Genomic DNA, 14,894 nt, shown 5'->3' with positions numbered 1-14,894 from the left:
TGACTAGCGCTGTAGCGCTAGTTGCAGACCAGCACTACCCAAAATCGCCTCCTGCGATTTCCATCTACCATTTCAACCCCAAACTTGTCCAAATCATTACCAAACTCAGAACCAAGAATATAAACACTCTCCATTCATCCCAAGCATCCCTAAATCTCAAAACCCAAGCACACACATCGCAAATCTCAAGATTCACCATAGATGAACCCTAAACCCAGAAATTCAGTCAAACAACAAAGTTAAGGACTTAGAAATCATACCATTGATGCAATTTCGACCTTGATTCATTCCCTAGACCTTCATAGCTTGCTCATCCTCAAAGCTTGCCCAGAAATTTCCTAAAATTCCCATCAACTCAGCTCAAAACACATCTCAAACCAGCCAAACCCTTAAAACTGAAAACTCTAAAAACTTACCTCAAACATTGATGTGTTCTTGCTAATCCTTGCCAAATCTTCAAGCCTAGCTTTAAGATCCTTGATGCTCAGCCTATCCTAGCTCTCCACTGAGCTTTGCCCCAAGAAAAATGGAGAGAAATGGTGCAAGAATGCACAAACCGATCCTTTGGAAAACCCCTCTGTTTTTCTCTCTTTTCTTTCTTTCCTTTTTCTTTCATTTCTTTCTTTCTCTCCACAGCCAACACACTTTCTCTATAAATCCCACTAAGTGCATAAAGCCTCATAAATCAGTCTCTAAAAGCCAATTGACCAAAATGCCCTCCCTATTAACTCTAAACCCTTTTTGTCCAAGTAGGGCCATTTTAGTCATTCACCCAATTCCCGCTAATCCTCAAGTGTCTCTAATATTTTCCCGTTGCTTTCCAACACCTGATAAATCACCAGTTAATATTCCCCATTATCAAAATTAATCTCAACATATTTCCCAAATTCTCATTTAAACTCCCCAGGCTTAACCCAAGCCGGGTATAAATTCTTCCTTGACTTTCCGCTAATCCGCTCACTAGGATCGCCTCGAGTCACAAGTCACAGATACATCCACATACCAATGTGGTCTCAACCATCATCACATATCAATACAGTTATGCCCAACATGGCCAAAATTACAATTATGCCCTTCTAACACAATCCGGGCCTACATGCATACTAATGTACATAGTCATGCATCTCAAATAATCAAATAGTCATATAACACGCTTTAAATCATAATCATGCATTTAACTCATAAAATCACACAAAAGTCCCATCATGCCCTCCTGGCACGCTAATCAAGGCCCTTAAGCCTTATTAGCGAATTTGGGTCGTTACAGTATCATTGGAGGTACTTCAGGCCATCTAGGAGTACTATGGCATTGCCTCCAGTCATTTTGTAAACAGTCCCCCCGATAGGACTGAGTGAGCTTGTTACTCCTACAATGGGTTCTAGCGAGTGGAGTCAAGCGCACCTGGAAGCTGGCGGTACCCTTCCCCTCCATTTATACTTCATCGATTCTGTAATCTAGATGAGGGTGTTGCCATTCCAACTCTTATTGAACACATACTAAATCTTGGCGGCATTCTATGTGTTGTGTAAGGAGAAATACTTGATCCTTCTGAGCTCAGAAGAGATCCATTATCACTTTTAGTTGAAAGTCACTCTTAAGAAGGGGAGGAAGGAGGAGGATGGCTTCTACACCCTGACCAAGTGGATATCGTCTTATCAGACGTTCCACCACAATGAGAACAAACCCCGAGACTCCACAAATAAGTTCTTCTTATCGACGGTGTTCGAGACTCACAATAGCCACAGATTGTGTCTTGCATTTAACCAAGTCGGTGAGTTGTATTCTTGATCTTTGTGATTTTCCCATTCCATTTCTTGCCTTCGGTTGTGTCTCATGGATCCCTGGTCTCTTTTTCTCAGGGCAATACGCTAGGCCAAAGCAAACCAACTTCTACTTTGCAAGGGCTCAGGCTATTCACGCCCTCTCTCACAAGGAGAGGAATATTCTGGCCCTAATGACAACCACCAAGCTACAACGGATGGGGCTTCTTGGCCCTGGTCAATAGTGTTAGGATTAATGCTCAAAAAGCATGTAAAGACAATTTATTGATTTAAATAAAAGTACAATTTTATTATATTTGAATGCTATAATTATTGTTTGAATTAATTATATAATAATATCAAGAAAATTCTTTATTCATTCATGAGAATATGATCTTGTATTAGTACAAGAGAACTAAAATCATATATAATGAATAAATTAATCAGTAACATATTAAAGTCAAGAATCTTTAATGAATGGTTACTAGTATGGTTTATTAAGCATACAAGATGCATGTGATCTAGATTTAGATTGCTAATGTGGATAGACATCTTAGTAAATGTGTTGTATATAATAGATATTATATATGACAGGACCATTGAGAATTAATTATCTTTATAAACTTATACTGTTTGACATAAGGATTTAATTCTTATCATAATACATGACCATTTGTAGATCAGTCTAAATCTTGAGTATTCATGAACTCATGTTTGTGTTTATTGAATCTTTTGATTCACTTGTTAAGGTTTCTTAGTATAATGAGGCTAATGACTTTTGTTTTGGAGATTCAATATCATGAATGGCTGGGAACACGATTAACAATAATAGAATCCATACTTTCCTAACAGATAGAATATTGGTTCCCTTAAGGGTTAGTTCTAGAACTTAATAGTTATTGAGCTCAAATCTATAATTTGATTATAAATTAATTATTCGCTAATGAATTAATGGTACTTAAGGATCAATAGGTAATTAGAAGAGTAAAATGGTAATCTTGACCAGCTCTAATTAATGAACCAATAAATGGAGGACAAACTACATTTATTGATTATATCAATGGACTACAAGAGAAAACTCTGTAAATATAATTCTATAAATACTTAGAGTACAATTCTATATTTATAGTAGAGTAATCATGGAATTAATAAATAAGATTATTAGATTAAAAAATTTAATTAATCATCTGGTTTATTGGAGCTTCGTATTATAGGTCCATGGTCCCCAAATCACCTCTGTCTTACACTGTCAAGGGTAAGGATGTCAAAAGAAAGATTTGTAAGGAGAATGACTAAATTACAAATGAATTAATTTTCTAGGGCAAGGATATAATTATGTGATAGTTATGGGCAATTGATTAATTATGAATTAATTAATTACTTAAATATATAGTTTTTATTTTGAAAAACTACATATTAAAATAAATATTAATCATGTTTGGATTAATATATAGAGATTAATACTTATCTTATTTATAATAAGATATTTATTTGTTTATTTATTTAAAATTGATATTTTAAGATAAAATTAATTTTGAAATAACTAATATTTATTTTGAGATAAATATATTGTCTTAAATATTAATTAAACAAACAAATGAGAAAATTAGGAATATCCCTAATGTGGCTCATGCCAATCACTGTATTGTATAGTGAGTGTCGCCACATTGGGGTATTTTCTATCTCTAGGATTTTGAATTTCGAATTTCAAATTTATTTGTTTATTTAATTATACTTTCTAAATATGATTTAAATTAAATAACTAAATAGGTTATAGCTGATCATTTTTATTTTAAATAAAATAGAGATTAATTAATTAAGTTATTTATCTTTATAAAACTGAAATAGCGATACATTCAGAGATAAGATTTTTAAGCGATCAAAGTTGTTTGACTGTTAGACTCTCTCTCAGAAAAAGAAAGCGATAGATTTTTCTAAACCTGAAAATCTATTCACAACATCCTCTCTCTTATCAAACATCTTTAGATCTCATGTGTTTAAGACATCTAGAGAGTTCTAAATCAACATTTTGAATCCTACGTGCCCACACACGTCTTGTGTGTTTGAGGATTGATCTAGAAGCTCAAGGTATAAGCTTTTAGAATAAGGATAGGAAAATCGTTGATTTATACAAACAGATTCATGGACTCTTGATAGGCTACAAGAGATAATCTCTAATCTATTTGTGTTTGATTTAATATATTTATATATGTATGATCCTAGCTGGTATTAATATTTTTTTAAAAGATCAATTCCGTTACGCATTTTGATTTTCATATTTTATACCAACAAACAAATCGTGCACCTGAATATGACCGGGATAGTTCAACCTCGACGAAGGAAGAGGAGAATATTCCCGATAGTTGTTGTCGACAAGCCGTAGACTTGGATGCCCCGGATCTTGGACCGCTCGAGGATGACATAGAGGAAGTTGTCGAGACCTCTCATCACTTTTCTCTCATTAGTGAGGCCGAAGAGGCCCTTGATTTGGGGTACACTATCATTACTGTTCAAGAACCGGAAGGAGGGAGTGTGCTCGAGCTTGAGATCGAGTTGGAGAATGAGGTCGATGAGTCCTTCGAGGTCTTTTGCATCAAGCGTGCTATCTGTTGGCTGTAGACTTCTACAAAAATAGAAACAGTAATAATATATGTTGTTGAATATAGATCATCTTATTTTGGTGGATCCACTATGAAATTCTATTTTTCATAATCATAAGATAAAGAATTTGGTGAATGATGAAAATATTTGCAAACATAATTGTCAATTGACTAGAAAACTAAAATTTGCATTAATATTTCTTAAAAAAATTAGAACGAAGTCCTTTGTCTACTTTATAAATTGACCACACGATAATGTTTTTTTTTAATAAAAACAAATAAATTATCTCATCTTATCGACTTAGGCCATATCTAGAGGTACGGTAAAACGACAAAATAGTGTCAAATTCCCACTATATCACAATCCAACCGCCCGTCATTTATCATTTCATTTTGTTGTTAAGCTACAATATGATGGGGGACGGTAACAATGATATAATTTTTTTACTTTTTATATTAATATTTTATGGGCTTATGGAGTCCCTCACTTAGTTTAGTATTGAAGGACTTAGTCTTTTAATGTATTTGGATCGTCCGATATATATATTTTTTGAGTTTAATGACTAGATTTCAATTAAAGGCTAGTAGTACAAAAAGACAAAAATACCCTAATATTTTACTCTTTAACTAGCTACCATTTCTTTACTTCTATTCGTGGGTTCTTCATATTTTTTTAATAATTTCCTCATCAGCTAAGCCACTAAATATGATGTGCACTTTAACTCACATATCTCACTATGCATTTCAGCTGAACCAAAAAAAGTGCATTAGTTATTGTTTTTACAACTATTATCTCTTCAAATGTTATCACTATTCTCTGTTTCCATTAAAAAAACACAAGCAAAGTGCTATAGTACTAGTATTATTTTCTTTAAATATTGTCACACATAATTAGACGTCGATTATGAAGTCATCCAATACTAGAAGAGAAAGGACTTCAAAAAAAAAAAAACCAAAGCATTGAAACTTAATTGAAAAAAAAAAAACTATACAAACTTACACTAAAATATATGTTCTCGTTATGTTATACTTTAATTTTCTCACTTAACAAACCCTCAAAAGTCACTTAGCATAATGAAACTTCTTATGTAGCTAATACCTATACTAATATGCTCAATATTCATGCAAAATAAAAAGTCCATGCAAAAATTAACTACTAAATGGTAATGTAGTGTGTCATTCAATAATCCTTACATTTAAAAAGTTATTATTAATATTAAAAAATTTCCACCACATTTTATTCATTTCATATATCGCATTAAAAAAATAAAAAAGCTTCAGTTTTTGTTACGTTATTTTATTATACATTTATGTAAGTCAATTATAATAGTTACTTAGCTGCAGTCAAATATTTACGTGTCCACAATCGTAAATAAGTCCCAACTCCTATCTAAATTTACTATAAAACCCTCAACTATACAGTTTATTGGACCTAAAATTACGCTTCTACCCCTCATTTATTTAAGCTGCGTCAGCTCAAAAAATACAGTCGGTTGACACAACCGGTTACACTAAGTAAAAAGTTAAAAAGTCAACATTTTAACACCAATTCAATATTGACACTTGGCAAAAATCTGGGCCCCACATGAAGGACTAAGTCATGTGAGGGTCGCTAAAATTCTCCATATTTTATAGATAAATATATAAATGTATATTGTTTTATTTACACGATTAAATAATATAATAATATAAAATATACTTTTTGGTATTGTGTTTGGATTGAGAAAAAAAAAAGGTACTAAAACTTGATAGGACTTACCCCTAATTTTAAGAACCATGAGACCGAACCTTTACATCTTGCACCCGCACGCAGATAATCACATATTCTCATTCATTTACCACTTTACCCCGAGTCATTGCACACAAGTACGGAATGTAATGTCTGTTGCTTCCACGAGTCCACTGAAGACACATTCCCCCGAACAGGAATAATCCCATTTTCTACAAGAATCTACCAATTGTATTTGAACAAACCTTCCATTTTATTCGATAATAAAAACAAAATTTTCATAACCAAACGAAATATATTTCCAAAATTTTCGTTCTTTGTAACTTTCTTAAGAAAATTCACTTCTTTCCTGAGAAAATGGGTAGGATTGATGACACAAATCTGACGGTTGACGAATGCTGGTATTCCTTTTCTTTCACCGATTTCCCCGAAGATGTTCAGCTCTGTGTCTTGTCGTTCCTTATGCCTTCCGAGATCGCCACATTCGCATGCACATCGAAACGGTTCGTTTCGTTGTGCCGAAACGACGAGAAACTCTGGTTTGCCATGTGCGATCGAAGATGGGGTTTGAAGACCCAGATCAAGAAATGGGTTAAGGGCGATATCTCTTACACGCTCCTTTATAAAACCCTCAGCGAGTGGGAGAATCTGATTGGTTTCTGGCGCCGAAGCGGCACGGGAACCACTGGCATATCATCCCCACTGTTGATATTCTTCGAATGGGGTTCGTCGTGCCTAACCGGTTCTAGGGTTTCACCGTCGAACAACGGAACATATGACGTGATAAAGGCACCGTTTTTGTTTATGAGTCTCTCGCCCGAGGGCCAAGTGGTGATTTTCCTTGATCCCGATGGTCGAAGCGAAATATCCGACGATTTCGCGAACTCCGGATGCTTTGACTGTTCGGAGAAGGATTTGGTCCCGGTCAATCTCAGTTTCATGGGCAAAACCCATTTTGTTGTTGAAGAAGATTTGGGCTTTGGGTACTCGAATTCTCGGGAGCAAAGGAGAAATGGGTTTCAAAGAAGTTCAAGCTCGGCAAATGTAGTCCCGGAGGATTGTGGGGTCGGGGATGTTGATTCAATTGAACCAGAATTTGGGTCTCCCGGGAGTTTGCCGGACCTGTTATTGTCGGAGATTTATCAGTACTTTGCGAACCGAACAAGCCCAGTTGGGGACAGATCCTCGAGGAGGCAGAGAAGGAAAGAGAAGGAAAGGCAAGCTAGAAGGAAGTGGGAAGTTCAGCATTTCGTCAAGATTGTTAATTACGCTCACACTCCATCCAGGCCTTTGCAGGGCCTATGGAAGGTGATAAACTGCTCCTTAATTTTTCTTCTTAATCAGTACTTATACACATGTGCTTTGTGCCAAAACTTCTTGTGCTTAATTGTGAGAAACTATATATGAACTTCAGATGATATAATTGTGGGGTTCCCTAATCTTTATGGAGTGCCTCTTGTGCAGCTGTTAATCTGGAAAGTTTCTCCCTGATTGATGTCTCTGCCTCAATTCAATTAGCTCTTTCTTAGTATGCTATAACTTTGTTAGAGTTTGTCTGATTTATTGAACTTGTCATAGATCATTAGGCTATTTGCGGTTTTTTTTCTCTTTTCCTGGAGTTATTTCTCTGAGGGGTTGACCTGCGGTGGTATAAAGTACGGAACCTTTTAGCCGATCTTTAATGAAAAATTGATGTTATACAGGGGGAAAAAGTGCCCCGACTGTGCTCTCTAACCTTTTAGTTTTCTGGTGCGTATTTCAAGTACTTGTTAGAAAAAGAGAATTTGTTCGCATTTTTGTCCCAAGGAGTTCTTAGGTGGATTTGAATTAGATTAGATCTCTACGGACAGTTCTACTCTGTGTAACTGATTGGTATGCTTGTTTCTTCTTGCTTCATATAAGAGTATATCATTATGGATCGTTTTGACTTCTTTACTGCTTGCATTCCAGGGACTTTACGATGACATGAACTTGGGCTTATATCTAGTTGAATACGACGAAGTTGGGGGCATATCCTGCCGAAAGGTTTGGAATTCATCTGAAAACATAGCCAGTTATGGTCCAGTGTTCTGGACATCAAACACCACGTTTATGGAGTCTCCATTTTCCGCTGAGGAAGAAAGTATTTATGATAGTCGCATACACCTTCGGCCGCTTCCAGCCACAGATTTTATTCTTGAATGTCCCTCATTAAGAGAAAGCAACACGGTCTCTTGCATTCTCAATGTGAACTCGAGTTTCGATCTAGTTATCCCACATCTGGCAGGAACAACTGCCAACCCACGGCATGTGGAAGGAAGGGTTTGGCAATACGGGGATGGAACGTTTGGGTTTGGGTTCCTCCGGGAAAATTTTATTATCGATTTGAAGCACGTTTCGGAGAATGGTAGTCTTGTTGATGCAGTGGAGTTCTCTGGGGACCGAACTTTTATCTATTCTGGGAACTTCTGTACATAACAGTAGTGTAGCTGGATGTCACTAACTTTGTGGCTTTTGTGTAGCATATTTGTTGTGAAATTATAATAATTTGATTTATTCAGTTATATGTGAACATTTTTCATAATCAAAGAAATTGTTTTGCTACGAATGAATGAATGATGATTGTTTGTTCTTTTTCGGGATGGCCAATTATACATGAGAGCAGTACCACTTCTCACTTTATTTCTTTTTCGGTCGTTAAAAGTAGAGCTGCATGTTTGAAAAAGAAATACTGTCTTTCAAAGCTGACAATCTTATGAAAATTCTCTTGCATATGAAGTCATCTGCAAGCGTGCTCTACTCTAATCGTGAATACCAACTATACTTACATGATATGAATGAACGGTGGCTGAGAAAATCATTGAACCGCAGAAAAATAGAGGGGAAAAGAAAGGGAAATTTGAGCTTCTATGCTTTCTAATTCAGGCAAATTAAAAAAATACCAACTTTACAAATCACAAGTAACTATGTCTTTATAAGAAAAATGAACTAAAGTGCCCTTTTCTCTACTAACAACCATCAGAGAGAAGGCAAAAAAAAAAAACTCACGGCCGCCACTAACACCATCCATCCGCCACCATAGAAGCATACTCCCTCACTATTGAAACACTATTCAATCACCCATTATTTATTTATTTTATATTTTAATGATTAAAAAATCAAATCCAAAACTTAAACTTAAACTCACAAAATATTTACTTGAAACATTAATTTAAATGTTTCAAACACATCTATGCATGATTTATTTTCAGAACTGAAAATCTAAAATGTTCAAATTATTGGGAAAAAATTGCTAAATCGATGCTTAACGATAGCCTAGTGATGATCCCATGAAAACTTGATTTTGAAGTGAAAAACGATGCTAAATTGGTACATAACGATGGTTCCATAAAAACTTGATTTTTAAGGCAAAAAAACGATGCTAGCGACGATCAAATGAAAATTTGATTTTAGAGGCAAAAAACGATTCTTAGCAATGGTATAGCAATGATCTCATAAAAAACTTGATTTTTAAGGCAAAAAACGATGTTAGATCTATGCTTGATTTTTAGGCAAAAAAATGATGCTAGTGATGGTCTCATGAAAACTTGATTTTAGAGGCAAAAAACGATGCTAAATCATTGCTTAGTGATGATCCCATGAAAACTTAATTTTTTAGGGAAAAAAAATTGATGCTAGATCCATGCTTAGCGATAGTCTAGGGATGGTCTCTAAAAACATGATTTTAGAGGTTAAAAAAGATGCTAAATTGATGCTTAACGTTGGTCGTATAAAAACTTGATTTTAGAGACAAAAAATGATGTCATTTTGATGGTCTCAACAAAATTTGATTTTAGACGTACAAAATCAATGCATTTTGGTGGTTCTATCTCTAAAAAGTTGATTTTGAAAGTCCAAATCAACGCTAAAATAATGCAAAATTCAAAAAACTTGATTTTAGGTGCTCAATTGAGGTTTTTTTTTTTTTTTTTTTGGAAAAAATAGCAGGCTACGACAATTTGGAGTGCATGTCTCTTGAAAAAAAAAATACCCGAATTAAAATACAATTCACCTCAAATGGACAACTGAGTAAAAAATTATTATTCTTTAAAGTTTTTAACAAATTTTATGCAAAACTTAAATTAATTTTTGCATCGATTATGCATTTGTGTTCCATCGACTTTGAATTAATTTTCACTTCCAAAGTCAAGTTTCGATGGAATTATCAAAATAATATCGTTTTGCATTATCTTTTGCCTCTAAAATTAAGTTTTCACAGGACCCTTCGCTAGCATCATTTTTTGCCTCAAAACTAAAGTTTTCATGGGACTGTCACTAGATCATTGTTAAGCATCGATTTGACATTGTTTATTTTGACTCAAAAATCAAGTTTTTTATGGGAACATCGCTAGACCATCATTAACCATCGATTGTTCTTCGTATTGTTTTAAAAAAAAAAATCAAGTTTTCATAAGACCATCGCTAGACCATCGTTCAACATCAATTTGACATTTTTTTTCTTCTTCGAAAATCTGTAGATTTCATATTTTCAATTATGAAAATAATCGCGATCAAAATCAATAATTCATGCACAAATGTGTTCAAAATCTCTAAATTAGTGTTTTAAGTGAATGTTTTGGTGAGTTTAAGTTTTGGAGTAGATTTTAGGCTTGGTCGCTGGCAATGGACTGAGTTCGTGTAGGTGGTGTCCTCGGGTGAGTGTAAGAGAGGAAAAGACAAGTTAGAAGAAAGAGAGAGGAGAACCATGAGGGCTGGTCTATTTTTTTTTTAAAAAAAAAATTCAATTCCAAATTTTATTAAATTTGGCATATTTTACAATATTAGGATAAACAGGAAAAATAGAGGGGCAAAAGAAATACCTCAATACTTATTCAACATCAATGGGGGACACAATAAGAGCTCACAAGCAAACTAAATAAGAGGAACAAAACCGAGAGGAGCATAAGAACAACTAAAGAGTTTGTTTTTTGGTATCTCATTTGTTCATTCACAAATCTCACAACAAAACCCAAAAGCAACAAATGAATACACATGCATCAAATATATATGTAATATATATATTTATACATAGGAATCCATCTGTCTGGCAAGCAAAATGCGTTCCGGAATGCATAACGAGGCAAGGGAAACGAGAGCAACATAGACAACTAGAAGTAGTTTATTCTATGTATCATATTTCTGCAGCAACTTCTGTGGTGTCGACTTTCTCCGAAACTCCATCCTTACTCGCATGGGCACCCTCAAGCTGACTCAAATTGCCCTTCTCTTTGATGAGTTGGATATGGTGGTGTTTGCAGTAAAGTCTACCCTCATGTGCAATGTAGTTCGATGGACTGATTGTACACCCTCCATGGCAACATTTGAAGCAACTTTTGTGGTAAGGAGTTCCATTTACTGTAACCTTCAATTCAGCATAATCACAACATAAGACTCACGCTCACATGCGCGCGCGCACACACACACACATATTTGTGTTGAAGAAGTGCGACAATTAAGTGTTTACCTTTTCAGTCGGATAGACAGTTGTCTTACAGCCAACACATTTATCTCTAGTTCCAGCGAACATGCTTGTGACTTTGGCCACTGCAGGTTTCTGTTCAAAGATATTTATAATCAAGATTCTTAGCATGATCAATTAGGAAATGTATACTGCAAATGCAAAAAAGAAAAAAAAAACACTGATTAAGGAGACATTACTTCACTATCAAGTGGCCTTTCTGGTTTTACAATTTTAGGTGTCCCTGAGATGAATAATGAAATAAAAACAGCCAAGATTAGCTTCAGGAAAAAAAAAGTAAACAAGATTAGCTTCAGGAAAAAAAAAGTAAGCAAAGAAAAGAGAGTTCGTAAAAATTCATCAACTGTGGTCATGTTGGATTCTACCTTCGAAACTTTTGTCGAGACTGCCAGTTCTTTTAAAGAGCTGATCAAAGTGTGGCCTGCAGTAGAGTACTCCCTCAAAGGAATTGTAGTTGCTAAGCTGCAAGTTTGATAATCTTTTGATCAGAAAAGTTGCAAACAATTGTCTTAATTGAACATCTAACGGCATAGGGGTCCAACATATATTTCCAGCCCAGATTTAAGAATATAGAGACAGCACATTCTCACAAGTTACATTAAACAGATAGCTTAGAACAACATGGTCAAACAACTGAATGGAAAGGCTTTATCTTAATCCTGCAAACAAGTGGATAACAAGCCAATATAACATCTGAAAAGAAATTAAAGTAACGAAAATTCTTGTCCGAGAATTGTGGTTAAGTGAGTGTCATGAATTCAGTTCTTTCCCTTTATCATTTTTGGTTTGGATCTACAGAATGTCAGAGACAACATTCGAAGCAGGTCTGTGTTGAAGAAACTAAACACAACGTATAACTAATCAAAACTCCAAGATTTCTTCTGGCCAGGCTTGAATTCTTAAGAACAGAACTATAAAAAACAAAAACAAAAACTTTTCAAAGAGAGCAGAAATACCTTGAGGGTGCCTTTGCAGTGGTGGCATCTGAAGCAGGCCTTGTGGTAAACACGGTTATCCGCTGTTAGCTTGTCAACTAGATAAACAGTCTTGTCACAAGCCATACACTTCTGGGTTGTCCCTGCAAATGCCATGCTTTACTCAATCCTTTCTCTCTTTGAATGGGGGATTCAACTTTCAAGAGAAACTCTAACAGATAAGGAAGCTGAAGGGTATTGGGATATGAATTGCAGGGATTGCGGAAACCGAAAGCAGAGTAGAGAAGATAATTAAAGGTGGTCTCAATTGGCAATGATTTTGTCCCAATTTCAAGCTCTTACCAAACGGTGTCCCTTGGATATTTTTCTTTCTTTCTTTTCTTCTCTCTCTCTCTCCCTCCTGTCCTACCAATAGTATAAAGGTATAGATAAAAAAAGGTTAAAAATTAGTTTTACTTAAATGATTGAGATAGATCTATTACACCCATTTTTGGTTTGTTATAATTAAATCTCCTGAGTTAAGGAGTTCAAGTATGTTACTATAATTTTATTTTTTTGCTTGAATCGTCCAAAGCCCATTTCACTGAATTTGATTGTAGATTAATGGGAAAGCCAAGAACAAGAAACATGGACCAAGGACCATGAAGTTAGTTGAGGAGTTAGCTAGCTATTGAGTTATTGCGGGGCCCTGATAATGACTGCTCAAGTCTACTACACTAGTACTAATATCTCAAAGTATGTACATTACAAGGAGTGAAAATACGTGCCATACATGCACGAGAACGGTTCCAAACAGTGGTCACCTTCTTAGCTCATCTTATTCAAAAAGCATGGCCTATAATAAACCATGCTCAAGTTTAAAGTCAATCAAGACAATAGTAGAAACTAGAAACAAATATTGTAGTTGAAAATATAAATGACTTCTATTGTAAATAAATACTGAAAGGTTAAGGTTATGGACCATCAAATTCAAATGCGCTTTTATGTTTGAAATGATATTTTCTTTTGGAAAAGGATAATAGAAGAAGGAAGACTTTTTGGAATTAAAAAAGTAAGAAGACCCCATTGGGTATCAAATGACAGCTCTTAATTAACCAAAGGCTAGCTGTATTGCTTCCATTCCCAAACAAACAGCTTGGCTCCATGATTGTCACATTACCTTACCTCTGTTATGCTTCATAGGTAAGGGGAATCATTCAACTCCACGAGACGTTGTCCCCAGATAATAAAAATTTAAAATTTTAAAATTAATTATAATATTCTGATAAAAAAGTTAATAGCCGGCATTTGGTTAGTTTGAAAACACGAACAGTAGGAAAAGAGAGAAGAAAGGAGGAGTAGAAATGAATAATACTTAGCTTAAATTAGGCTGGAGAGTAGCTTGCTTTATATATACACTGGTAAAGAATACAAAGAGCCACAAAGGGCAATCAACACGTATACAAAATATTCTAACAACCTTTACAAAATCATAATAGAAAGAATATTTTAGTACAACCAATTTAGTGGCAGCAGCATGAAATAGTTATGCTTGGGACCGCAATTCTGTTATACACAACCAACCTGAATTCTATTTCTCAACATCCCCTCTCAAACGCAGCGGTGAGGGAGCAACGCCAAGTTTGTCTACAAGAAATTGAAATCTGGCTGGTGTCAAACTTTTAGTTAAACAATCTGCTATTTGGTCATGTGATGGTATGAACCTAACTTCAATCTTCTTCTGCAGAACTTTATCTCTAACAAAGTGGATATCCAACTCAATATGTTTCGTCCGAGCATGATATACAGGATTGGAGGCAAGAGCACTAGCGCCGAGATTGTCACACCAAGCGACAGGGATAGTGGGGCAAGACAGTCCAAGTCCTAAAGAAATCCTTGAATCCACGATATTTCTGCTGCAACATGGGCTAGTGCTCTGTATTCGGACTCCGTGCTTGAGCGAGACACAATAGCTTGTTTTTTTGATGACCAGGAGACTAGAGTTTCTCCAAGATACACACAATAAGAAATGACAGACCTTCGATCATCGGGGCAACATGCCCAATCTGCATCTGAATATTGAAATCTGGCTGGTGTCAAACTTTTAGTTAAACAATCTGCTATTTGGTCATGTGATGGTATGAACCTAACTTCAATCTTCTTCTGCAGAACTTTATCTCTAACAAAGTGGATATCCAACTCAATATGTTTCGTTCGAGCATGATATACAGGATTGGAGGCAAGAGCACTAGCGCCGAGATTGTCACACCAAGCGACAGGGATAGTGGGGCAAGACAGTCCAAGTTCCTAAAGAAATCCTTGAATCCACGATATTTCTGCTGCAACATGGGCTAGTGCTCTGTATTCGGACTCCGTGCTTGAGCGAGACACAA

The 14,894-nt window shown here is 35.5% G+C and overlaps 2 protein-coding genes across 2 annotated transcripts; one reads left to right on the top strand and one right to left on the bottom strand.

Moving 5' to 3' along the window:
- Positions 1-6,250: 6,250 nt before the first annotated feature.
- Positions 6,251-8,681, top strand: LOC133803398 (F-box protein At3g12350). Its single transcript, XM_062241427.1, has 2 exons — positions 6,251-7,398; positions 8,041-8,681. Exons 1-2 carry the CDS (start codon positions 6,448-6,450, stop codon positions 8,545-8,547), a joined length of 1,458 nt encoding a protein of 485 aa, XP_062097411.1. The 5' UTR covers positions 6,251-6,447; the 3' UTR covers positions 8,548-8,681.
- A 2,227-nt stretch (positions 8,682-10,908) lies between these two features.
- LOC133803880 (LIM domain-containing protein WLIM1-like) lies at positions 10,909-12,970 on the bottom strand. Its single transcript, XM_062242024.1, has 5 exons — positions 12,544-12,970; positions 11,953-12,049; positions 11,767-11,810; positions 11,573-11,662; positions 10,909-11,470 (listed from the first exon to the last, which is right to left on the bottom strand). Exons 1-5 carry the CDS (start codon positions 12,676-12,678, stop codon positions 11,240-11,242), a joined length of 597 nt encoding a protein of 198 aa, XP_062098008.1. The 5' UTR covers positions 12,679-12,970; the 3' UTR covers positions 10,909-11,239.
- Positions 12,971-14,894: the final 1,924 nt, after the last annotated feature.

The sequence above is a fragment of the Humulus lupulus genome, chromosome X (assembly GCF_963169125.1).
Source record: "Humulus lupulus chromosome X, drHumLupu1.1, whole genome shotgun sequence".
Taxonomy (NCBI): Eukaryota; Viridiplantae; Streptophyta; class Magnoliopsida; order Rosales; family Cannabaceae; genus Humulus; species Humulus lupulus.
Note: the sequence above shows the minus strand (reverse complement) of the source record. Positions and strands in the feature narration are given on the sequence as shown.